Consider the following 26,847-nt stretch of genomic DNA (forward strand, 5'->3'; position numbering starts at 1 on the left):
TGAAGATCCTGCTTTCGTATCACCGACAACGCACCCAGCAAATGTTTCAAATGCTCCGGGATGGCACAAAGGAGTGTTCGGATTTGATCCATGTGATCCACTGCCTCTCCCGCATTATCAAGCTGGCGCAACAAGTCGTGATGAGCCGCGAACAGATCCTTCAATGTGTTGAATTTTTGATTTTTCAGCAAATAAAGTTTGGACCGTAATCCGACCATAGCGAGCGTACCTTGCGGCTGGTATACCTCAGCGAGCTTAGCCATGATATCCTTTGCCGTAGTGCACTGTAATACGTGACTCATAGACTGGTCACTGAGCGCCGTCCAGAACTCGTTGATTGCCGCATCTTCTTGCTTAATCCGCAAATCCAACTTTTGCTTCCGTGCTATCTCCTGCACTGCAGTGGCACCCGCCACCGGTTGATAATAGATTTCTTCCGCCACGGTATTTTGTAAAGTATGCAGCAGACCCTCCTGCTTAAGGTGCTGCTCCATACGAATTTTCCAAAACGGAAACGATTGGTCTTGTCCGTTAAACAACGGAGCGAGGTACCGACGAGTTCTATTTTCCATCTTTGCCGTTTGATGTTATGCGGTTCCTGGGCCCATAACCTATTGATGGATAGAACGAGTAGTCTTGAGGAATTCCCTCTCAGACCTCGGCAACCAACTCACCTTACCACCTGGGAGGAAAACAATTAACGAAGGGAACAGTGTCTTTGTGAATACTCACACAAGACACTTTCACCACAACCCGGCACTCATAAATACAGTACACCAAATGTTCAGTTCAACTGTTTTACTTTACTTTTGCTCAGTTTCATAAAGGTACAAAGTTGTGTCATTATCTAGGTACTAGCTATGCACTGCCTTGTTACATTATCGATGGTTACTTTATGTTTACATATAAAATATTACAGTGTTGCCAAATTGAATCAAATGATTTGACATGTTTGTTTCTATACACGACAAATTATAAACAGGAGGAAATTGCCTACTTTGAACCAATTCAACACCGTCGGGTACCGAAACCTCGGTAAATATGCTACCGTAAGCTCAGTAAAACATATATTTTTTACTGACTGGTCGGTATTTTGTTTTTGACAAGTGTTGACTGATTTGGATTACCGAATTGCTCGGTAATTTTCACTACCGATGTTCAGTATATAATTTAGATTTGCTGAGACACCGGTATAAATGAATACAGATATCAGTAAACTCTAGAAAATTTACTGATCTATCAGTAAAAAAATAATTTTACCGAGTAAAATCTGTAAAAATTATTACCGAGCTGAAATTCTGGATTTAAGTGTGTAGGCTCAGGAGAAACGTTCTGCTATAGTGGAGTTCTAGCAAATGTACGTTGCTTTCGTTGGTTTTAGCCCCTACGACGATGGACGGAAATACCTGCCGTGTCCCTACATATTCTTTTCAGCGGCGCAGCCGAAATTTTTCAATTTTTTTTAGGTTTGAACGGAAATTTTCGGATTAACCTTAAAAAACGAAAACTACGTCACTAATAATATTTCAATGGCGCGCCTAAAACATACAGGCGGCGCGGTCAAAAAATTCCAGCGGCGCGCCGGTCAAAAATGGTGGCGGCGGCGGCTCTTAAAAATCGTCGGCGGCCGCGGCGCGGCGCGGCGGCGCACAGCTCTAATACCAATAAGTATGATGATAGGGTTGTGATGCATTAAAATACGGTTTTAAGATGTTGTTTACATATTCAAAAAATATATATATTTACAGCTAAAACATATTATCTATTAACCATCACTTTTTTGATGTTGGGGCTTCGTTCAACTCGTGTGCAAGTTCCTCCTTTTCCCATTCCGGAAGAGGCTTTTTCTTGATATCGTGGAATTTCCCACCTTTACCAACACCTTTCTGGAACTGTTCCGCCCCGTACACAGCCTCCTTCAGGAGTTCCTCGTTTGCCGTTAGCTTTTCATACTCCATGGCGTCCTCGATCGTTTTTGCTTGATATGTGGCATAGTACATAGAGTTCCGGTCGTGATTCAAACATGCCTGTGGGTACTTGGCAATGCTCATCGCAAGATTGTATGCCTGTCCAAGCCCGGTCCCAACGGCGACAACCCGATTGACCAGTCCCATTTCCAGAGCCTCTTTGGCACGAACTCCCCGTCCCGTCAGAATCAAATCCATAGCGCGGGAAATACCAATAAGCGCTGGCAGTCGAACACTTCCACCGTCCACTAGTGGAACACCGAATCGTCTGTTGTAGAAACCCATGACGGCCAGTTCTTCCATGACGCGCAGATCACACATCAGGGCCAGTTCCATACCACCGGCTACACAGTATCCAGATATTGCACAAATCATGGGCTTCTTAAAGTTTCGTCGCGTGGGTCCCATCACACCGCCCCTCTGGAGAATCACGGATTGTGGTTTCACCTCCGGGTTGGCTAGCTCTGATAGATCGTACCCGGAACAGAATGAACCTCCAATTCCGTGGAGTATCGCTACGGTTGCTGTCGAATCCTGCTCAAAAGCTTCAATAGCAGCAGTTAATTGTTGGCCCATCTCTGCATCGATTGCATTCCGTTTGTGCGGTTTATTCAATCCGATCATCGTAATGTTTCCTTCTGTTTCCACCAGGATGGATGGTTCTTCCGGTTTGTTATCCTGCTGTTCTGTTTTTGGATTACTCTTTCCGTCTGGAATATAGGCAGAAGGTATCAATTATACCAACTGTATTTTCGGTCTATTGCGCGCGCGCGTGTTTGTGTGTGAGTGTGTGTGTGTGATGATCGATAGTTCGTATAGGCCATACTATTGTCAAACATTTCCCTATGTTTTAAGTAGCAACCCTATAACCAGAGACCGGCGGAGTGAAAAACTGTCGAAATGGCAACGTATGAAAATGCATGAAATCGTGAAAATGATACTGGCAGCACTTGAACTTTTTGCTTGCTTCTTATGGGTGTAAAAAGTAAACAAGTCGAAATGGAACCGCTTTTGACGGTTCGATTGGAAACAAGATGGCGTCTTCGCCGATCTCTTATTCTAGTATTTCTAGTGTTTTAAGGTATTCTTTCATGTAATTATGTGTATTTGAAGGAATCCGTATCGCATAGGGCAGTCCCAAGCAGTTGCTTTAACGATAAAATTTTGCTTCGATTTTCGGCTCTGTTTGTTGCGTTCTTCTGTCGAATGCTTATTGGTTCTTGTCCGGCGATGGTCAGCAAGGCATTGTCCGAGTCCATACAGTCAACTCCCTTATAAATTCAAGACAAAATTTTCAAAACGACTTATCTGCTTTTGTAAACAAAGATTCGAACGACGATTTGACGAATCTGATAGCTCTCCCACGCAAACCATCAATAGGTAGATGAAGGATTCCGCTACCTGTTGATGGTGTTGGTTTGCGTGGGAGAGCTATCAGATTCGTCAAATCGTCGTTTGAATCTTTGTTTACAAAAGCAGATAAGTCGTTTTGAAAATTTTGTCTTGAATTCGTCATTGGTAGTAAATTTATTCCTATTGTTTTGACTAGCGTTGTTGGTAAAGGACATCATTTGTGATTTTCACGTCAAAAAATATAGCTCATTAATTTTTAAAAGCAATGTTTAGTCATAAATGAATCATTTGTTTGAGGAACTGCATATATCTATCTTACAAATTTTCTAGAAAAGAACAAAAAACTAAATTAATGATTTTGTGTGTGTTACTTCTACGTGAAGTTAAACGATTTACAATGATATGGAAATGCTAATAGCATCTTCCAAACTTAGACGTACATGTTCATGATAGAATTAGAGGCGAAAGTATAGAATTGATAGTTCACGACCTTCCTTCTGCCGAGCTCCCGTATGAAGGGGGTGGGAAGAATATCAGTGTGGAAGCTGATATATCTCCACTGGAGTGGCCAGTGGAGATATATCAGCTTCCACAGCTCCCGTATGAAGGGGGAGGGAAGAATATCAGTGTGGAAGCTGATATATCTCCACTGGAGTGGCCAGTGGAGATATATCAGCTTCCACACTGATATTCTTCCCTCCCCTTCATACGGGAGCTTGGCAGAAGGAAGGTCGTGTGATATGTGCCATCACAAATATTGCCCTCCGCTCGCTTTCAAATCGACTTCTATAAAAACATTCTTCATGCCTGCCGTATTCTAACGGAACTGTTAAGAAAGTTAACTGGCAACACGGAAAAGTTGACGAATATTGTAGTGAAAATTATGCTGGGAAAAAAGGTCCGCTAAATTATAATACTAGAATGTAAGTTTTGGATATGAATTAATAATGTAATTGAATAATAAATTAATTAATTACAGCTTTGAAGCTGATCAAAAAGAATCTGCTATCAAAAAGTATTTTGATGACTATTGCCAACAGGAACTATCAATTCTATACTTTCGCCTCTAACTCTTTCATGAACATGTACGTCTAAGTTTGGAAGATGATATTAGCATTTCCATATCAATAACAAAAAACTGCTTTTGAACAAATTGGCTCCGAATCTTTTGATTTCTTCGATATAGACCATATAGATCAATAGTTTTGGCAAAACTCAACACTCTGGGGCACTTTAAATTTTTTCGTATTTTTGCCAGAATACGTAGTTTTGGAAGAGGATTCAGAATATATTAAAATCTTATTTTGGCCAAAAATGTTACACATGCAATTTCTCAAACAAACGGTTCAAATAATTTAAATGGCATTAAATGCATTGTCACCTTTGTAGAACAATATCGAATAACGATAAACGATAAACGGTGAGGCGTCATTACGAGTTTGTGATAATTCTTCTCGTTCCACGTGATTGAAGGCTATATCGACATCGACATATTTCACCTCGATTGAAACGTAGAATACGCTAAATTGATCCTTTGCTTTGTTTTCGTGTTAAGGCTACACGGTTGAATTATTGGGATTGTTTTGATCAGTTCTAGGTCCTGTTTCTGCTGCATCCGTCATCGTTTATATTTATTGTTGTACATTTCATTTAAAATTTCGATTAGCAGAGAGCGGTGCCATCCCATATTTAATAGAGCCAAAATTGAGTAACCCTTATATCAACATTACGGCATCACCTTGAGATTGATCCATGTTCGAACACAGTTGTCTTGTTATACCGGATCTACCGTTGGAAGTGGCCATTCTTACACATAGTCGCATCACAGGCCACATTTTGGTATTATTAATTTGATCACTTGCAAACAAAGTCACGAAACAAAATTAAAACTTTAAACTGCTTCAGTTTCTTTTCGATAAGAATCAACAGCACTCAAACTTGATAGTATTGCAAGCAGTTAAATAAAGTTTTGCCGCTTGCAGTGCGGAGTGTTTGTTTTCGTATTTGACAAAGATGTAAATAAATATCAGATTCTGTCAAACTAACCAGCACGGAAAAACGCACGAAATCAAACAATCACTCAAATAAATACCCCTGTTTGAAAAATATTGCTAAATAGCCAAATATAGCAATCTGTCGGGCAAATGTCATTCTGTAAATCCAAAATGTTTGATGTGGTTCGTCAAACAAAAGCTCTATCAGTTCAATCAAAGTTAATTGCCTATCCAGTTTTCCGTGAGTGGTAATGGCCGCCAGCATGCCTGCGGGTTAGTCTCTGGTTTGACGTTTCTGGAGGTCAACTGCACCCACCATTCGAGGATTTTGATCAATGTGGTATATAAGAAGGCTTGAATTCACTGAATCAGCACTTTTTTATATGCCACATTGGTCAGAATGCTCGGAGCGGTGGGCGCAGTTGACCTCCACAGACGTCAAATCAGAGACTAACTCGCAGGCAAGCTGGCGGCCATTACCGCTCGCGAAAAATTGGATATTCCGGGGATTCAACCACCCGACTTGGGCATTGATTTACAATGTTGTGAAAACTCATATGTGATTATGTATACGTTATCTGGAAGACATTGATTTGAAAAATGTATTGGAGGTAACCACTTTCCCTTCGATGGGACTCGAATCCACGACCCTGAGTACGCTAGACCAGAGACGATGGTATTATATAGAGACACGCGGAGAGAATGAAAGCAATTCTGGCTTCACGGCCAGCAGACAAAAAAAATCTGCGCGATCGGCAACATAAAAATTTGTGAGAACTTGAAGTGACTCTCAGTGTGAGCAGTTATTTCGTTTGCTCCAATTACATATTTTCTCTTCTTTAGCACCATTTCCTTATATTGAACAATAAATATGATTAAATACCATATATAAATTTGCTATGAGAACTCTGAAAACATCTTCAAATACTGAACTTTTCAAACTTTTTTATAATTTCTATAATGTTGATAACAATACCTATCTTGCATTTAGTACGGATTGGTAATGTTTGTCTACTTTGCTCGTTTGGTACCGCGTTTGACGGTTCGTTTGGTACTTTCGGCTTCACTGTTTGCGGGTCTCTATCAATAAACAACGTCTCTGCGCTAGACTATAGATAGTGAAATAGGCCTTTTCATGTGACACTGCCAAGACTGCACTTGTTTACAACCGCTGAACAGGCCCGATGGATGGTTCTCCCTGCAGCTCATGCAACTCGTGGTTCATTCGCCTCCTCCACGTACCGTCCGCCATCTGCACCCCACCATAGATGGTATGCAACACTTTCCTTTCAAAAACTCCCAGTGCGCGTTGGTCCCCCACGAGCATCGTCCAGGTCTCGTGTCCGTAGAGAACTACCGGTCTTATAAGCGTTTTGTAGATAGTCAGTTTGGTACGGCGTCGAACTCTATTCGATCGGAGCGTCTTACGGAGTCCAAAGTACGTACGATTTCCAGCCACTATGCGCCTTCGAATTTCTCTGCTGGTATCGTTATCGGCGGTCACCAGTGAGCCCAAGTACACGAATTCTTCAACCACCTCGATTTCGTCACCACCGATAGAAACTCGTGGTGGATGGCTTAAATTTGATCTCTCTTGAGCCTCTTCCTATCATGTACTTCGTCTTCGACGTGTTGATGACTAGTCCAATCCGTTTAGCTTCGCTTTTCAGTCTGATGTAGGCTTCCTCCATCCTCTCAAAGTTACGTGCCATGATATCAATGTCGTCGGCGAAACCAAATAACTGGACGGACTTAGTGAAAATCGTACCACTCGTGTCAATCCCTGCCCTTCGTATTACTCCCTCCAAAGCGATGTTGAATAGCAGACACCAAAGACCATCACCTTGCCGTAACCCTCTACGCGTTTCGAAGGAACTCGAGAATGCCCCTGAAACTCGAACTACGCACATCACCCGATCCATCGTCGCCTTGGTCAACCGTATCAGTTTATCCGGAAATCCGTTTTCGTGCATTAGCTGCCATAGCTGGTCCCGATCGATTGTATCATATGCGGCTTTGAAATCGATAAATAGATGATGTGTGGGCACGTTGTATTCGCGGCATTTCTGCAATACCTGACGTATGGCGAACACCTGGTCTGTAATAGAGCGTTCACCCATAAATCCCGCCTGGTACTGCCCCACGAACTCTCTTGCAATTGGTGTTAGTCGGCGGCATAAAATTTGGGAGAGTACCTTGTAGGCGGCATTTAGCAATGTGATTGCGCGGTAGTTGCTACAATCCAGCTTATCGCCATTTTGTAGATGGGACACGACACCTTCCATCCACTCCTGCGGCAGAACCTCATCCTCCCAAACCTTGGTAATCACCCAGTGCAGCACTCTAGTCAGTGCCTCACCACCGTGTTTAAACAGCTCTCCTGGTAGTTGGTCAACTCCAGGGCTTTGTTGTTTTTCAACCGGCCAATCTCCTCCTGGATTTCCTGGAGATTCGGAGTCGGAAGTCGCATGTCCTGCGCGCGTGCTCCTAGTTTCATTACCATACCGCCACCGTTGTCTGCCATATCGCCATTCAGGTGCTCTTCGTAGTGCTGCCGCCACCTTTGGATCACCTCACGCTCGTTTGTAAGAAGGTTCCCATTTATGTCCTTACACATATCGGGCTGTGGCACGTGGCCCTTACGGTTCAACTTCTCATAGAACTTTCGTGCGTTATTAGCGCGGTACAGTTCCTCCGTCTCGTCACGGTCTCGATCTTCCTGCTGGCGCTTTTTCCTCCGGAAAATCGAGTTTTGTCTGTTCCGCGCCCGTTGGTATCGTGCCTCGTTCGCCCTCGTGCGGTGTTGCAGTAATCTCGCCCATGCTGCATTCTTCTCCTCCTCCTCATCTGATCCGGGGGCACCGTGTTAAGTGCAGCGATCGTGGTGCTACCAATGGCGGATCGAATATCTCTCCAGCCATCTTCAAGAGACGCTGCGCCTAGGTGCTCTTCCGTTGGGAGTGCCACTTCCAGCTGCTGCGCATATTCTTGGGCTAGTCTACCATCTTGTAGCCGCCCAAAGTTAAGCCGCAGCGTTGTACACCGTCGAGAGTTTTGAGCGCAGGCATACTGCAACGAGGTAGTGGTCGGATTCAATATTGCGGAGAAAGAAGGTCCTTCGGACTACCATTCCGCGGGAGGCTGCGAAGTTTATGCATCGTTGGCCGTTGTCATTCGATACGAAAGGCAGTATCAATACTCGGTGAATTAAATTTTTGTTGAACTTTCGGCTGTCGTTATTGCTTCTATGTCATTTTTACCTACTGCTGGCGTTTTTAAAGCGATGGATTCCCGATCTGCCCCAGGTGTTCATTACACCCCCACGGTGCTCCATTTACCGCTATTATGAAAAAAAAAATTCCATTCAATCGGAAGACGCCATTCGATTCCTACTATAATTATACGCTTCAGGACAAATTTTCAAAAAAATCGTAGGTTAGATTTTCGAGTTATGCCGTTTTTAAGTTTTTCGATAGAAAACTCCTTGTTAACCATTTTCGGCTCGGGCTACGATTTCAAATTAAAAAATTCACTGTTTCCCTGTTTTTCAACCGATTTGCATGAAATTCTGATGAAAGATGCATTATACCCTATACTTTTGTGTAGATGTATTGATCTGGTGACTGGGTTCATGGGGACGGTTTTATCGAGAGGGTCGTCTGAGTCAGATGGGCTTAAAATAGGTCAACTTCTTTTTAATCGTAGATAACTAGTAGTGAATGCTCCCAATAATGATGAAATCGTTTTTATTTATTATTTTGAAATACGGGAAATACAAACTGAACGTTTGGACCCTCAAATTTGGGTTATAGGATTTCAAGGACCTGGTTCGTTCAGGGAAGTGGTCAATTTTTAAATGGTTCTGAAACCCAGCTTGCGATACCTCATTATTTTGCAACCCAAATATAACAGAAGACATTTGCAGAGCATCTGGACACATTGGCCACTTCCGGAGGTACCCTGAGAACCTGGTGCTCCCAAGGGAAGGAGTAGCACATCGTAATAAGTTTGTTACAAAACGTAGGCTTAATTTGAGCGCATGTAACGTGAAACATTAGCACCCCTAGTAATTTCAAAGTCCATTCTGTATACCAAGTAAGAGAACTTAGAGAAGTAGTGCGATGATGTTTGTCAACGAAGGAACAGATTTACCGAATTTGTAAGTAATTAAGATTTTTTGTAAAGCAGTTTTTAATTAATAAAACTATAGTTAATGCATTATTGTATAAATATGAATTTAAATACAACTTATCCTAAAATGTTTGTTTCGAAGATCTGGTGTGCCAAGAGACGGAACCATCATCAACAAGTTTTACATGCTTCTTAGTTTTGCGGATGATATTCACATCAATGGTGTATCGTATCGCCAGAGCAGTGGAAGAAACTTTCGTTCCTTTTACGCGTGAGACTGAAAGAATAGTTCTGATCATAAAATTTGTCAAAACTATGTACCTGGTGGCTGGCAGAGAACGTGGCAGTCCAAACGGTGTTGGTCCCGAGGTGGAAATGGATGGGATACGATTTGAGGTTGTCGACGAATTCATATATCTTGGAACACTCGTTACATGTGATAATGACGTTAGCCGTGAGGTGGAAAGACGTGTTGCGGTTACAAGTAGGATTTTCTATGGTTTGTGTAGCCAGCTAAAGTCTCGCAGCCTACAGACACGGACAACACTAGCTCTGCACACATCGTTTATTTGGCAGGCTGATAGAATACGGCAGATTACAGTGGGCTGGACATGTAGTGCGGATGCTGGAAGGGAGACCAGCAAGTCATGTTGAGCCGAGAACCTGGAAGAGGACGTCGACTCCGGAATATACCCCGGATTCGCTGGCTGTGTGTAATCGAGGAAGATGCGCGATTGATTTTTTGATTTTGCATTTAGAAAATCGTTTTCAAGTTTTTACGTTGTGCTATGTATTTTTAATTGATTTACAAGGCGTTTTCCTTCGAAAAACTAAAAAAAGGCATAACTGGAAAATCTCATCGATTTTTTTGAAAATTTGTCCAGAAGCGTAGAATTATTGTAGGAATCGAATGGCGGCTTCCGATTGGATGGTATATTTTTTTCATAATAACGGTAAATGAAGCACCGTGACCCCCGGATTCCTTACGTATACCACCCAGTTCTTTCACTCAACAAAGCCACACGCCTTCTGCCGACCCCGAGCTAGGATTATCTCAACTCTTAAGAAAAACAGATATGCCAATATTGTATTCTAGATTTATTACTTTCACTGAAGACGTCTTAGATCATCTTCCACGCTTCTCAACAATCATTATGCTTCTTATTCTTTGTTTGTAATCCTTCATTCGTCAAGCTGTTTTTTCTCTTGTGTTCTGAGATTGTTATGAATTATCGAGCTTCACAATTTACTTATTTAGCACAGATGTTTTATGTTTCTTCCATTTTTGTCCAGAACAGACTACACAAAGACTGCCTACAGTAACGATCATTAGCATATTTGTTTGTGAATTGATATTCGTTTCCCATATTTTGTCACACTGTCATTTGATGACCCTTCCTTTTTGTTGTTTTGTCTTGTTGAAAAGTATTTAAAATTCCTATAAATTCTAATATTCGAAAACTTTTGTGGAACAAAGTTGAAGAAATCAACCAAATCGTGATGTTGTATGAAGCTTCGAACGACGCTTGATGCTGGTCCTATTGAGTGCATTGTTCGACTCGATCTGCATAATAATCATTGCGAAAGAATAATAATTTTCTTCGGTATTCTCGATTGAATTAAGTCCCTTTGATAAGATCGATATTGAATTATTAATGTTGAATGATTAACTATGAAGTCTGTTTGACGAGCGATGTAACGCTGCTTCCTACGAATATGTTCTTAGACTTATGTGGAACGGCAAAGGCCAGTGCATTGGGCAATTTGATTGTTTTTTCATACCATATCTTGGGACATGTTGTACCCATGTTGTTTTATCATTTGCTATGCTCCAATTTATTTTCTTCAAATCAATCAAACATAAGCTGCGGTTTGGTCGAGTCAGAATTTACCGCTCTATGTTGAATATTTGCAGTGTTTTTTAGCAGTAAACTAGATCAATGCTTTTTTCAACAAAAATATTTCTAAACCTTTGTTATCTGTTTTTCTTAAAAACATCTTTCAAAAGTGCTTACTTATTTTTGAAATTTGAATTAAATTCCCATCAGTCTCACCCCATTGCCAAACCTACATGTTGTTCTTTCACTTCTACCGTGCTTTCAGACAATATCGGACGTTCTTTGAACAATGATTTTTGAAGAAATAAAGAAACTCTTCCTTTCCAAGTATTCTTTTTGACACTGCCTGAGTGTCGTCTATTTGTTACTATTTTCACAGCATCTTTAATCATTTTGGCTCTAAAAATAAATTACACAGGCTAAAGCTAAATATGGTCAGGAGTTTGGTACTTAAACTATGGGTGAAGTATTGACCATTTCCAATTGTGTTCCTGATTTCCTACAAAATAGTACGGCCAGTTCAATCAAAAGTCCTTGTTACCTTGGTCGCAGGTTATTTGAACGGATGATTTATCTCAAATCAAAGAGTACTTCAATTTAATTGCCGAATCAGATCCGGAAAATGTCATAAAATCTTTGTGTAATTTTTATTTTTGTTTTTATTGGTAGTTCTTAACAATAACAGTTTTGTTCGTTCTATGTATTAGATCCTAACACACCTGAATCTGTTTGTTTGTTTGTTTTATATGTGTTTAATACATATACACATATACGATTTGACTTATACTTCATTTTGACATTTAGGTATTAAAGTTCAGTTTCTTCAAGAATATGTTCAAATGGGGTCTCACTTTAACCGACAAAATTCAAATAATTCGAATCCACTGCTCAGCTCCTTCTACCTCCTTGAAATCCGATGGGACCAACGCCTTACTTATTAAAAAAAAATCACGTGAGCTCCCATTTCGGGTCTGAAAATACGCGCGCTCTCTATCTGTCTCTTTCTCTCTACCTCGCTTGTTCCATTGCTTTCACGCCGCACGTAGCACTAAGGATGACCCTGGTTCTTGGCGATCTCTCCATTTCCCTATCCTGTTTTATTACTCCAATTTCCGATTGATGATTTTGGCGTACTCTATCTCGTCCTTGTCCTGATCCTTGTCTCCCCAGCCCCAGGTCGGGTGCGAGCCGTCTCCCGTTCGCTTGACACGCCTCTCGATGATCTCGTTCGAAACCATCTTCAGATCGTATGCCCAGCCGATCTTGGCGAAGAAATCGATGAAGGCGGTCGTGAAGTTTAGTCGGTAGTTACCCAGCTCGGCCGTTTTGTAATCCCAGGGGAAAACGTGATGGTAGTTGTGCCAGCCCTCGCCGAAGGCGAATGTGGCCACAGTTTTGTTTTCCGAGGGGTTGATGGTTCTAGAAAAAAGGAGAAATATACTACCATTAGTACAGTGAGGGTAAGGTAATTTTAAAATATGAGTTTTACCTGTCATAGGGGCGATGTCCCCATTTATGGGCGGCGCTATTCACCAACCAGGTGGCATTCAGGATGAACGTCCAGCGGAATAGCGTGGCGACGAACCATGCGTTGGTCCAGGTTTCGTTCCAGAAGTAGACTGGGGCAACTGTGGGCAGGATGAAGCATAGCAGGGGCATCAGGATCATGTAGTATCTGGAAGAAAATAAAAAAAAGATGATATAAATAGTTTCGAAACTAGACGTAGACGTAGACGTAGACGATCGAATGATCGATACTCACTTTCTCTGGAATCGCAGCACCGGATCGCTAAACAGATCGGAAATGTCCAGCTGGCGACCCTTGGCAACAACTTCTGGGTGCTTTCGACACAGCAGCCAGCCGATGTGCGAGAAGAAGAAGCCACGGGTGGCATTATGCGGATCGGCATCGGTTTCCGAGTATTTGTGGTGTACGCGATGGTCACGAGCCCAGTGCAGAGCACAGTCCTGGAAAGCAATGGTGTTGAACACGCACAGAATAATCCGCAGGGGCAGCTTGGCTTTGTATGAGCGATGGGCCCATAGTCGGTGAGCGCCAGCCGTGATTCCCAGTCCGGATACGACGTACAGGACGAATGCTGGAATTTGGTTATAGGAGTGCTTTGGTTAGAATTAAATTTCGTTTCAGAAAGTTCGGGAATACTAACCGAGTGCAACGGTGTACAGCTTGGCAGAGGTCAACAGCAGCCAGAGGCCGTACACGGCAGCCAAGTGGAGGTACCCGAAGGCGATCACATTTCGCCACACTACTTTGATCTTGCGTTTCTCGGCTCGCTTCAGGGGGGCTATATCCTTCGCCAGTCCTCCGTCGACGGTGTCGGCGTCGTTCTCGTTCAGAACACCGGTTACTTCAACCGTCGCGTTCGGTGCCATCTTCTTCGGTGGAGTGCTGAAAGTAAAGTAGAAATAGACAGAAGCACTTAGTTAGGCAGAACCTTGATACAAAATAGCGCAAAGGTTATGCAATAGGTTTGGGTCGATTAGTGGACAGTTAATTAGTTACCGGTTGGAAATGCAAAATTATGCGCAGCGATTAGAACCGCGCGTTACCAGAAAGGAATCGAGAACTCGACTGAGCTCTAGATTAGTATACTAAACCGAACTGGGCGATACGAATTTGTTTAATTTTTTGGTAAAGACGTAAGCGCTTATGGGTTTAAAAGCACCGAGCGGAAAGATGAACTTTCCGTGATAGAAATTACTGATTAGCTTGACTGCGCCGTTCGAGCAGCAGCAGCAGTGCCTGCCGCGTGCGTCCATCGCCGGGATGGGGTGATCGATGCTGTTGATTACTGAATGGTACGATTAAAAATACGTTGCGATGGTAAACAAATCCAAAAACGTTGGCAATGTTTACCAAACTATCCGCGGTGGGATCAAGTTTAGCGCGGGAACGATCGGGTTAAGTGGGATAGATCGCCCGCGCGTGTTTTGCTTTCGAGATTAGCGTGGCGTGGCGCGACATGAGACGCGTCGGACAGTGCGATGACGTACGATTTTACGGCGAAAAAAATCTCAATGATTGGCGGAGCGTTTCAATTTGCGTGACATTGTTTTAGTTGGGTTATAATAATGCGGAATTATTCATAATTTCAATTCTTAAGTGCGTTGTTATTACTGGCGAAAAAATCTTGAACTGAGTGACGACAATGTCAACTCATAGCACTTATTACAACAACACGCCTTGCTATTGTTTTACTATTATATAGCCGAATTTATAAGAATCTTTAAGTGTTCGTTCGAAAAAACACCCCGAACATTTTTTCAAGATTTTCAACTCAAGTTCCTATATCTATGGATTTCTTTATAGTTTTTATGATATTTGTATATAGGTTTCCGGCAAGTTTACCTTCTCGAAATTGATTTTTTGGCTTAAGCCAATAAATTAACTTCGATAAAGTCACGCTTTCCTAATTAAGTTTACCTTCTACGAAACATTGTGAATAAAAAATGACTGTACAGGTAGAGATGTCGTAAAATCTCGATTAGTAACTAATTGATTACTCTCGATTCTTGACGATTATTGAATCGATTCATCGTTCGGAAGTAATCAATTCAAAATTAATCGATTATCACAACGATTAATCGAAGTGATCGATTAATTTGCGACATCTCTATGTACAGGAAGGTTTCGCATGGGGCGTTGAATTGCTGCGCTTCGGTGCTGCTTTTTAGCACCACACACTGTATTCTAACTTCTTATCTGATAGAATTAGAAGAAATCTCGCTTAACTTTTCAAAAGGACCTAAGTAACATTTTTTTCATGAATTAATTTGAGTACTGCAATCGAAAGCTTTCATGTTTTTCTGTTGGTTGCGCTATTCAAATTAATTCATGAAAAAAATGTTACTTAGGTCCTTTTGAAAAGATAAGCGAGAAATGCATCTCAAGTGCTACTAAATCGTACCCAGAAACTCTGAATAACCCTTCTATTATCACATTCAATTGTAGATGCCACCGTATGGATCGAACAATAAGAGCACTCGGACGTTTATATTGCTATGCACCAAGTATCAATTACGTGTCCATTGTGTCTTTCCCTTGTAACTGAATACGCTACTTAACGCCCCATGGTCGATACATTATTCAGAAGCAACAGATGAGAGATTTCCCTTGCCGAAGACACTGCGGGGGGTTGTGTTGCCCCGAATCAACTAATCTACGTATTACTGGGAAACAATCCTGCTGAAACTGACGTCGCTTATGCATCAAGATAAACAAGATAAGGAGGTGTGAGAATTTCATTTTCACTTGCCCACCTGCTGGGCGCATAGCAAAAGAAATCAGCCATTTTCCTCGAAAAACTACTATTGTAGGTATTGGGGATACAGGATTAACGCACTTTTCGCTGGTCCTACTGCAATCCGTCTTCGTTAAGAGTTGGTACAGTCGTACGCGTACAGAAAAGCCTATCCTTTGACATCATTCGCAAATTACATAGCACTAAAATGTGTTTATTTAGCCCCTCCCACCCCTATTTTGCAATGTTTTTTAGTGGAAGCTGGCAAGAAAGCTACAATATTTGTAAGAATCCCTTTTTTACAACGATTCGTAATTTGTGTCCGACGCCAATTTGCAATGCCACGGATAGAAAGGATTTAATTTAAATCCGTATGAATGCTTGGTTTAAGTAGACATGTAAAGCCGTGAATGAAGAAGAAGCAGGTATCTAATTTCTCGGTATCGTGAAATCATATAAATTCGTAGGCGAGCTTACCTAAATAATGAATTGACGGACCTAGGCATAATACCTGAGAGGAAACCATCAAACGGAATATCGATTTGGGGTAAATGAGGTTTGCGTTACGAAGTAGGTGCATGAAGGTGACAGGGTTGTGAAAACTGACGACCCACCTTATGGATCAAGGACTTTTATCGAACGTATGCATTGTGCTTTGGGAGCGAGGATTGGCATTTTGAGGGAAAATCAATTATTGCACCCGCACTGGCACTGCAGTCATAAACTGATGGAAGGGGCTCGGCACAAGCTCTTTCGCACTGTCTAAAAATATGTGAGGTACCTGTTCGCAAGCGGCGTTGTGGGTGTATCCATTTCTAGCAATTTCGAACCTGTCGCACAGTGATTTACAACTCAATTTACACGAAAGCCGTAATAATTCAAAACCGATGGTCGAACTGTGGGGAAGCACTAAAATAATGTTTTCACAATCACTGTCACTACCGCGGTACTTTTTTCCCCTTTTCAATAGATTAGGTCACTGTGATTTGCGTCAAAATTGAGGTGGTTTTCAACAAAAGACGGCGCTCCACCTTCTCCCGATGGGGTGGATGGCAACCCCGAATGTTGAACGAGTTAATCCCAATTTTAGCGCACCATGCCGCGAACGGATGTCCGTTTTATGTAATGCAAGAGTTTCAGCTTCTACTTCGTCAGGGACGAGCTGCTTTGGATACTCTGCCACTGGGCACACTTGCCGCCTGGTATTTGGCTCGCAGCCACAACGAATGCGAACTAAAATCGATGTGCTGCTGCTTGCTAGACGATAGCGCAATATCTGCTATAGGTCGCGCTGATTTGCTACACATTCCTATACTACATCCATAGTTGTTGCCTTGAATCATTGCAGTTTCTCCCGCACTGTTTACGAATGGAAATGCGGGAGTGCGGAGATTCCGGCGAGAGCGAGTCCAAGTCGGATTGGATTCGCGGGTTGATTATAATAGTGGGAGAAGGATATCAAACCAGTGTTGTCAGATTGAAGCAACCCATGCATTTAAAGTTCGGAGAGTTAGCAATGTTTTGATGTCACTGCACGAGTGTGATGTACCGATTTTCCTGAATCAAAAATCAAAAAATCTACTCCTCCGTTTATTTTTGGTCACAACGAAAAATAAGCGCAAAATAGTCGCCTAAGAAAAACATACATCAATACATTTTTTGAAAATTTGGTTGCCACGTGGTGGATTCTGGGGGTGAATGCTTTGATAGCACGTGCTTTCTGTACTGCGGATAAATTTCACCAGAGCCTTGAAAAATGAACACGAAAGTTGTCATTTTGTTGAAATGCACAATCGAAAGAAAGTTTCGTATTATTTGACTAAAACTATGTGGTTATAACTTCAATAACTTTGAGAATTTCGACTTTTCGTTTTGTTGAGACCAAAGCAAGCCTTTTTCGGGCCAATGGAGAATCTATTTTCGTTATTTATGGTGGGGAGCATATTTCACATATCAATCTTTCTCTTGAGCTAGCTTTGGAAGATAAACGAAAATCGTGCCTATTAGATGAAATTCGTTTTTCTTTGCATTGCTTGCACCTCTCACTCACTTTTCGCGCGAATTATCGAAGAACAATTATAAAAATTGTAAGGTCACAGCGGGATTCGAACCCAGAACAGAATCGTAATAATAATAACCACGTTGTTCTCATGTAGGTATTAGGTTATTTTATTCCACATAAGATACTGTTGCATTGCTGATGCCATGAAAAACCCACTATATGAAAGAAAACTAGCAAACCAACTTTCAAACCAAATGGTTATCACTCTCCAGGCTGTTTTTCTTTTCCAAAAATCAAAACATTTCTCATTGAAACTTTTTCCCGGGATTGAGTGAGCATTACGAACCCTGAACTTTATTGAAATTTTTTGAATTTACTGAATTTACAAGCACGAGCCGCCAGCCGCGACTCGCAAGTTTGATAACTCCTTAAATATTATCTTCATCAAAAACCTATGTGACAACTTGAGCTCCAGCAAGCTTCAATACGCGGGCGAATATGTATCGAAATGAGTTGAAATGAATGGGATGAGGATTAATATAACTAAGAGTCGATTTCTTCACCTCCGCTTAGGCCTTAAACCATGTTTAAGCGTATGGGTAAGCACCGCTTAAGAGTTAAGCGGAGGTGAAGAAATTGACCCTAAGTGTAAAGCTATGACTTTAATGCGGTGTCTATCTGCTGTTTGGTTCGACTATCGTTTGCATGATGTAATGCTTGAGCGGGTCTCGCCAATCAAGGTCCTTGGCGTCATTCTCGACAGCAAGCTCCATTTCAACGAGCACATCTCTGCAACAACCGCTAAAGCCAACGCTCGGTTTTCTGCGACGTAACACACGCTTTTTCGACGACGCTCATACGCTCAAGTCGCTGTATTGCTATTTGGTCCGCAGTGTTCTCGAGTACCGCCATCGAGGGTGACAATGGGTCTGGGGGGTGAGAATGGGTCATCGCTCTCACCGGAAGCCTGGAGGTCGTAGAGTAAAATCGTTCAAAAGGGTCTCTTATATTTTAGTCTTCTTGCCCTCAGATACATTCAATCCATTCTACAAGCATTCTAAGTAGTTGAAACAGTTACCCATTCTCACCCCATTTGACCCATTATCACAACGGTACTCATCATGCGACTCACTCGGCTCGTATCGAAAAGGTACAAAAGCCTTCCGTGGAACGACCATATCAATTTACCTCCATACGACCAACAATGCACGCTGATCGGAACACAATCACTATCAGCACAAACGGTTATGCTGCAAAGGCTGTTATATTCGATGTCCTCACGTGCAACATCATTTGTAACAGTATTCTAGAACACGTTATGATGCGTGCACTAGCACGTCGACTTCAGATTCAACACATGCTATGGACCGCCACCGCACGGAGTACCGGCACTTCAATCCCTTAGACTCATGCTGTAGACGTTTTAATGAAGTTATTGACGGGTTTGTTTTCAACATTTGCAGAGTAGTTTTTTTTAAGAATAAGATTAAATTATTTTAATTTATTTAGTTTAAAGTTGAAGATGGTGGTGTAAATAAATAAAAAATAAAATAAATATCTGCCACTGATCTATGATTTCCCACGCCGATTCAAAATTCACAGGAGTCTACATAATTCAATAGCCGTTGGAATTCCGAGGAATCTCGTGTGGATATTCCGAAGCAAAAGCGTGATACTGCCAAATAGTTTCCCGATAAAGTTGTAAAGAGATTCCCGAGGAAATTCTAAATAATTTCCTGATGGAATATCGACGAATGCACCGAGGAAACTCATCAGAGTTTTCCGTAAAACTTCCTGAAGAAATTCAGGAGGATTTTTCGAAGAATTCCTCAACGAAATTCAGAAGAACTTTCGGATAAAATTAAAAAAAAAACTTTCCGAGAAAATCCTGTAGTACTTACAGAGGACTTTCCGCAGAATTTTCCGAAGGAACGAGGATCAGATTGCAAACGAAATTCCGTAGAATTAAAAAAAACATTATTCTAAAATATTTTCCGTAGATTTTCCCAAAGAAATTTAGAAGAAGGAAGGAAATTTAAAAAAAATCAAAAGGAAATTTGTAAGAGTTTCTCGTGTCAATTCCGTAAAATTTAAAAAATGTCCCGGAATTCAAAAATGTTGCCGTCGAAGGTCTTAAAAATTTCCGAAGAAATTCATTTCATCTAAAAACAAATCCGATGAATTTTTAGAAGAAAGCGAAGACGAAATTTCTCAAGGTTAAAGAAATACATGAAAAAAAATCGAAGAACTTTTAGAAAATAAATTCCACGCCAATTCAGGCCGCTGTGTAAAATGACTTCCGACGTGACGCCGAAAACGCCGCCAAGCAAAATCACGACAAATGTGGCTGCCAAACATTTCCAGACCGTTGCACACTTCTACCCTGAAGCAATTTCTGAGCATGAGAGTTATTGCGTTATTGCCAGGACAGCCAACAGATGAAGTTTGGGACTAACATCATCTTCAATGTGTAAGAACAGATGACCCAAAAATAGGCAATTCCAGCGCCGGCGGTGTCCGAATGCAAGTCAATTTAGGAATAGGTAGGAAATTGTTGACGTGATACTCGCTTTGATAGAAGCCGACGAGTCATGTGCACTTCCACGAGAAATCACTGGGATGTTGGATATATGGGATAGGAAGTGTGGCAGAGTTCGTTTTGGTAAACGGTCTGCCGTGTATAGCGTGTAGTTTGATTTAAAACAAAAACAATCGAACGAACGCTAATTATTTTAATTATCGACCGCACTACACAACTGGATGCGAACTAAATTTTCACTTTCTGATTAATTTTCTCACCCGCACAAGGCAAAATAAAATTTCGGTGACCGGTTGATCGCTTTGCCTTTCGCACAAATCAAAACTAAATTTCGACGAGCGGCTGATTGCTCTAACTGGAGAAACATGACTGGACAAGAAACAAATGTACACTATCTGATTAATTTACTCACCCGCACAATGCAGAACAAAATTTCGATGACCGGCCGATCGTTTTGCTTTCCGCACAAAGCAAAACTCTCTTCAAACAATAGTTACACAGATCCGATAAATGTTAATAACTCATAACTCATTTCTTTTCTTGCTGACTGTTTTCTTTAGATTTCCCAACATGCTTCTGTATACATTCGCCGAATTTCTCAAAACAGACCGTCCTTACAGCATAACCTTAAACGCCCACAACTCCTTACTTTCTCTCTTCCACGGCTCTTCAAATACACCACCAGCCAACTACATATAGCAACAGTAGAACCGCCAACCAACAACTCCACACTTCCTCTTTCCCGTGGACACCTGAACGACATCAGCAGCCACCCACCGCCAGACCAAAACTCCCTACTTCCTCTCTTCCAAGGCCCCCTCAATGACACCAGTGCCTTGTTTTGCGTGTCGAATCACCAATTATTTCACTATTAAATCATCCGCCAATACTTCGATTTATTTTCTTTGCCACTTTCTATTCTGTATCAAACAGTAGCTACCCGATATCCACCGAACAATTAGGCCCTTCTACCGTAACCGTAAAACATTTCAGACGAAGCCGAATAATCCGGAAATGGTGTAAAATTGCTGAAATTTTTTTCGTACGATAGCTGAAAATACGTCAATAATTCGTGAGCAAAGACTTCTACTATCTTCTACCCGAAAGCAATTTCTGAAAGAAAAACCAGAGGAGTTCCTGACGATTTTCATGAAAAAAATCTGAAGTATTTTCAACAGACAATGGGCCAACATTTTGTCCATTTCGACCGAGACTTTCTATGGTTTCAAAGAGATATTGTGGACATTTATCGTCGTTTTTTTTGTTTGACGTCATAACTTGCTTAGCCCGCTGGTGGAATAATTGTGGTTGGAACTGCAATATATGAAGATTTATAATGATAAATGTGCTCAACCGCAGCGTATTAGGCCAAGGTTTGAGCCTAGTATGGAGCCGAGAGCAAAAAATAATATAAATATTACATTAAATATAATATATTATTAATAATATGATCTCCGGAGGCACTTCTTTTTCGACCGCGTTGTCGAACTGGCACTTGAACCAGACCCGGAAGCTGACAGATGAGCCCGTCGCTGATCCGAAGGTGGATGCGATATAGCTTCCTTAATCGCGATTGCAACCTCTTTACGACGGTTTTTTTTATCCGCCTGTTTGCTGACTATTAGACCTCTTCATGTTTTCAAAAAGTATCACAAATTCAATCGATCAGCCCAGAATCACAATTCTTATGCTAAAATAAGTCTCCTGTCAAATTTTCAGCTAATTCGGATAAAATTTCGAGGTGGCTCAAGTCAATTTAGTGTTTTTGGGCTATTTTCAATTTTGGATAAAATCTAACAAGAGATATAAATGTAGAAAACTATCGCAACAACCTCTATACGGAAGATTTTGGTGTGCTCTACAAGTCTTGTGAACATTGCGATTCGTTCCGTTCACGTTTTGTCCATGTTAAAGTGATTTTCAAACTTTTAAGTGCATAAAAATACTGTTTCCCCCAAAAGTCGTTGTTCTACAAAATTCTTGAGTTTATGACAAACGATTGTTAATTTATTTTATTATAGTTCCTCTTTTTTCCCTGGAAATTTGAGTAATATAATTGTCCATGTGCGATTTACCGTTAAATTCTTAAAAATCAGAAGCTGAACATTCGTCATAAATTTGCACGCTGAGATTTCTTCAAACAAGTTGTTCAAACAAAGAAGCTTCGATTTCACTTGTTACTAAGATTCACTCAATGTTAAAAGCATGCAGACATATGATGAAATTAACAAAATTTGGAAGTCGTTTGTTGTAAGCATCAAATATCATATGATTTAATTTATGGTTTGTTCGAACAACTTGCTTGAAGAAATCCTAACGTGCAAATTTATGACAAATGTTCAGCTTCTGATTTTTAAGAATTTAACGGTAAATCGCACATTGGCAATTATATTACTCAAATTTCCAGGGAAAAAAGAGGAATAATAATAAAATAAATTAACAATCATTTGTCATAAACTCAAGAATTTTGTAGAACAACGACTTTTGGGGGGGACAGTATTTTTATGCACTTAAAAGCTTGAAAATCACTTTAACATGGACAAAACGTGAACGGAACGAATCGCAATGTTCACATGACTTGTAGAGCACACCAAAAGCTTTCGTATAGAGGTTGTTGTGATAGTTTTCGACGTTTATATCTCTTGTTAGATTTTTTCCAAAATTGAAAATAGCCCAAAAACACTAAATCGACTTGAGTCACCTCGAAATTTTATCCGAATTAGCTGAAAATTTGACAGGAGACTAATTTTAGCATAAGAATTGTGATTCTGGGCTGATCGATTGAATTTTTGATACTTTTTGAAAACATGAAGAGGTCTACTGACTATGTCCTGCTTTTTTACTTCGGACTTTCCTCTAAAACAGCGGTTCTAAACCTGGGGTACATGTACCCCTGGGGGTACCTTCGCTGGCCCTAGGGGGTACCTCGGATGAAAATGCATAATGGCGGACATATTACAATTCCAATGATTATTGCAATTTTTTTATTTCAAAACTTTGTTTTGTAAATAATATGCATGGCGATCAGAAAATCGAGGCTAATGAATTGTTGGCAGTGGTTAATTTTCTACCCACCGCTCCCACATCCAGGCGCTACCGTATATGCGCAAATAGCCAGTATGAGTTAACCGCCAGAAATTTGTATGGCGAAAGACATCTAACGCGGGTTTTCTCAAAATTAGGAACTTTTTATGAAAAACTATTTGGTACCGGTTATGAAGGATGGTGTCCGCTACTACGCCTACCGAATATTTTTTCGATTAGGGTGCTTAATTTTGAGAAATTTGAAACTTAGATGCCTTTCGCCATACTGATTTCACAAAGTTAACTCATAGTGTGCCGCTGTAAGCACGCTCAAAGCAGCCGATTCATTGAACCCTGCTTTCCTCAACTAGAACAGCGTATGAAGGGCTGCAGAACAAAAGATCAAACGGACAAATGTCGAATGAGCGAATTTAAAAAATCTTCAATGCAATCTACCTGATCTAAACAAAATGTTGAATAATATGTTAGAAACATGCTTTTGAAATAAAATCTAGAATCTAAAGGTTTGGAAGCCTTCGTTTGAGAGGCATGTAGGCCTTTTTTTAGAAAATCTCTATTGCTTCTTTGCAAGAGGTCTACAAGCATCTTTCTACGCTTCTCGGAAGCCTTCTTCAGAACAGCACGAATGCCTTCTTTCAAGCTGTTCAGAAGTCTTCTTTCGAAAGGTTCGAAAGGCCTGTGTCTCCTTGCAAGAGGCCCGGATGCCTCGTTTTAAGAGAGCCGGAAGCCTTTTTTCAAAAGCTCGGAAGCCTCCTTTCAAGAGGCTCGGAAGGTTTAAAAAAAAAACTCCTTTCAAGAGGCTTGAAAGCTTCATTCAAAAGGTTCGCAAGCCTCCTTTCAAGAGGGTCGGAAGCCTCCTTTCAAGAGGGTCGGAAGCCTCCTTTCAAGAGGCTCGGAAGCCTCCTTTCAAGAGGCTCGGAAGCCTCCTTTCAAGAGACTCGGAAGCCTCCTTTCAAGAGGCTCGGAAGCCTCCTTTCAAGAGGCTCGGAAGCCTCCTTTCAAGAGGCTCGGAAGCCTCCTTTCAAGAGGCTCAGAAGCCTCCTTTCAAGAGGCTCAGAAGCCTCCTTTCAAGAGGCTCGGAAGCCTCCTTTCAAGAGGCTCGGAAGCCTCCTTTCAAGAGGCTCGGAAGCCTCCTTTCAAGAGGCTCGGAAGCCTCCTTTCAAGAGGCTCGGAAGCCTCCTTTCAAGAGGCTCAGAAGCCTCCTTTCAAGAGGAACAGAAGCCTTCTGTCAAAAAGCACGGAAGGCTCATTTTAAGAGGCTCGAAAGCCTTCTTTCAAGAGCCTCGGAAGCCTCCCTTCAAGAAGCTCGGAATTCTTCTATCAATAGGCTCAGAAGCGTCATTTCAAGATGCAACGGAAGCCTTCTTTTAAGTGGCTCAAAAGCCGCCATTCAAGAGACTAAGAAGCCTTTTATCAAAATCTGCGGAAGCCTACTTTCGAGAGATTCAGAAGCTCCTTTCAAGAGGCTCGGAATTATTCTTTCAAAAGGCTTGGAAGCCTACTTTCAAGAGGGGGTACCTCAATTAATGCAAAAGTTTGAAGGGGTACCTTTCAAGAAAAAGGTTGAGAACCGCTGCTCTAAAAGCTCGATGAAGTCATCATCCGAGGTTTCCGGTGATACTCGTTCTTCTTCCTTTCCAGCTACGACGCCAGCATACGTTGTACCTTTCTCTTGCTTTCCTGGCTTGTTCCACGCTTGTTGAGGACAGGAACGCCGTCGATGACCAACTGCTTGACGCGGACATACCGCAAATTGGTGCCTGCGATTTCCATCCGAATCGATGAACACCGAGCGATCGTGTGCCGTTTTGTACGCTGTGTCCATCAGCAATAAATCAGTCTCCAGTTGCTTCAAAAAGCTGGCGATTTCTGCCCAAGTGCGACGCGGACTTCCAACTGGAAACCGAAACTGAACGGTATTAACAAACACGCTGTCACTCATTTCGTTTTTTGGTGCAATTTCTACGACTGAAGACCACCGGCGAACGGGAAACAATGGGAACAATGGATGGAAAACGCGCGTGATGGCTACGAAGGCTGCACAGAGCATAACTTTTCCGTCTGTACCTGATAACGCCAGCGACTGAACTGTAAATCGACACTTACCAAAAACTGTACCGTAAATAATGGTTCTTGTTGGTATGCTCGGTACTGGAATTGGTTTGTATTCCTGGTATCTCCGGTACCCTAACCCAAAATACTGCAACCCGCTCCAAACATCTCAGGGTATTTTGTTCGTAAAATGAAAACGAAATTAAAATTGATTCATTCGTATATTTGCGTTTAAAATTGAAGAGTTTCTCGTGGAAACTCAAATGAATTTCTAATGAAAGCACAATTTTTGTTTAAAACTCAATTTTAATCAATTTTCGTAAAAACTCAGAAGAACTTTCTGGGAAAATTTAGAAGAATTTCCTGCAAAAAATCAAACTTGTTTTTCGTGTAAGTTTTGCAAAAAATCATAAGAATTTCTCGCCAGAATCTAGAAGGATTTCCCTAAAAAATCCGAAGAAATTTAGATCCGTGGGACTTTAGAACCATGTCTTTTGGCAAATTGGTGGAAATTCGAGGGATTCAGAACAATACTCACGAGGAAGTTCTGAAGATTTTTTTGAGAAAGTTTAAAAAAAATTACAGAGGAAATTCTGAAGACTTTCTTTCAGATATTTAGAGTACTTTCTCGTGGATATTCAGAAAACTGCCTTCTGGACATTTCGTAGAATTTCCCGTTAAAACTTAATAAATTGAAAACAAAATTTCCACCAGTTTTCACGCCGCCGCCGTCCATGATTCTCGGGCTGGCGCAAACCTCTCACTCAGAGGCGTCAAAACGACGAGTTCTTCTGGAAGCTTCTCTAAGAGCACAATCAGGACAAATTTGGTTGCAGTAACTTTTATATGACTGAATTTGGTATGTCAGTAATAAATATGAATTAAAAAGAATCGTTTTAGATAAATATTTTAACCGGAAAGATCAATCGTAAAAAATCTAGATGGTCACCCTGCTTTGATTCGTCACTGCTGAGAGAATTTTAGGGACCTGAGAAAATTTTAGAGAAAATGAGTAAGCGAGCGTTGTTTTCCGTTCTTCTACAGGGTTCAAAACTACAAAAGTATCTTCTATACATATCTGGACTAGTGGAATAATATCTTTCCTAACAGCTGTTTGTACGTTACATCATGCATGATTGGGTAGTTTGTTCTGCTTGTAAGTATATCCCATAGCACCAGGTATTCGTTTAAATTTCTTAAATTCTTGGGGATTGAATTAGTCCCAAAGTGCCACAAGAGCTGTGAACATTGGTATCCTGCTTGTTTACAATTCCGAAGTAGGTACAGGATACACATATACACCTGATTATTTTTTAATACGAGGGGTACGTTTCGCTTTAGCTAAGAATTGATAAATCTGTGTAAAAAAAGTTTTTTGGTTACTGAACAAATAATGAAAAATGAACGAACTTTACAAAAAAATGTATAATATTGTTTTCAAACGGCCGTGTAAAACCAGACTCGGGTGTACTCGTCAACATAATCGGAAAGGACAACTAATTCATGAGTAAACACGTTAACGTTCTACGAAATCGTTGTCGTCAAAAGCATGCTCGCTCGAATCGCATAATAGGTAGCTAATATCAAATTCGAAGAAAAACGATGATGCCTTATCATTTCCTGGCTCCTGGAACATTTCCTCAATGTTCAATGTGAAAGTTGGC

The 26,847-nt window shown here is 41.2% G+C and overlaps 2 protein-coding genes across 5 annotated transcripts in view; both read right to left on the minus strand.

Moving 5' to 3' along the window:
• Nucleotides 1-1,713: 1,713 nt before the first annotated feature.
• LOC134205974 (probable enoyl-CoA hydratase) lies at nucleotides 1,714-5,330 on the minus strand. Its single transcript, XM_062681673.1, has 2 exons — nucleotides 5,059-5,330; nucleotides 1,714-2,677 (listed from the first exon to the last, which is right to left on the minus strand). The coding sequence occupies exons 1-2, from the start codon at nucleotides 5,153-5,155 to the stop codon at nucleotides 1,773-1,775; spliced, it is 1,002 nt and encodes a 333-aa protein (XP_062537657.1). The 5' UTR covers nucleotides 5,156-5,330; the 3' UTR covers nucleotides 1,714-1,772.
• A 6,273-nt stretch (nucleotides 5,331-11,603) lies between these two features.
• The window catches only part of LOC134205079 (acyl-CoA Delta-9 desaturase-like), a 42,867-nt gene continuing 27,623 nt past the window's right edge, over nucleotides 11,604-26,847 (minus strand). For 2 of the 4 annotated variants that reach the window (XM_062679983.1, XM_062679981.1), the window contains exons 2-5: nucleotides 13,452-13,693; nucleotides 13,046-13,382; nucleotides 12,773-12,958; nucleotides 11,604-12,702 (exon numbers count right to left, since the gene is read on the minus strand). In XM_062679983.1, coding sequence (XP_062535967.1) covers nucleotides 12,384-12,702; nucleotides 12,773-12,958; nucleotides 13,046-13,382; nucleotides 13,452-13,677 — 1,068 coding nt within the window. In that variant the 5' untranslated portion in view covers nucleotides 13,678-13,693 and the 3' untranslated portion in view covers nucleotides 11,604-12,383. Of the gene's footprint in view, nucleotides 12,703-12,772; nucleotides 12,959-13,045; nucleotides 13,383-13,451; nucleotides 13,694-13,807; nucleotides 13,952-16,326; nucleotides 16,642-26,847 lie in introns of those variants that run through there. The other 2 variants (XM_062679980.1, XM_062679982.1) reach the window with 2 other exon arrangements.

This window comes from Armigeres subalbatus, chromosome 1 (genome assembly GCF_024139115.2).
Source record: "Armigeres subalbatus isolate Guangzhou_Male chromosome 1, GZ_Asu_2, whole genome shotgun sequence".
NCBI lineage: Eukaryota > Metazoa > Arthropoda > Insecta > Diptera > Culicidae > Armigeres > Armigeres subalbatus.

Coding starts and splice junctions, on each gene's coding strand:
- LOC134205974 (XM_062681673.1), bottom strand. CDS start 5,155: ATGTGGCCTGTGATGCGACTATGTGTAAGAATGGCCACTTCCAACGGT. Junction 2,678..5,058: donor GAACATGGATCAATCTCAAG/GTGATGCCGTAA, acceptor CCTATATTCCAG/ACGGAAAGAGTAATCCAAAA.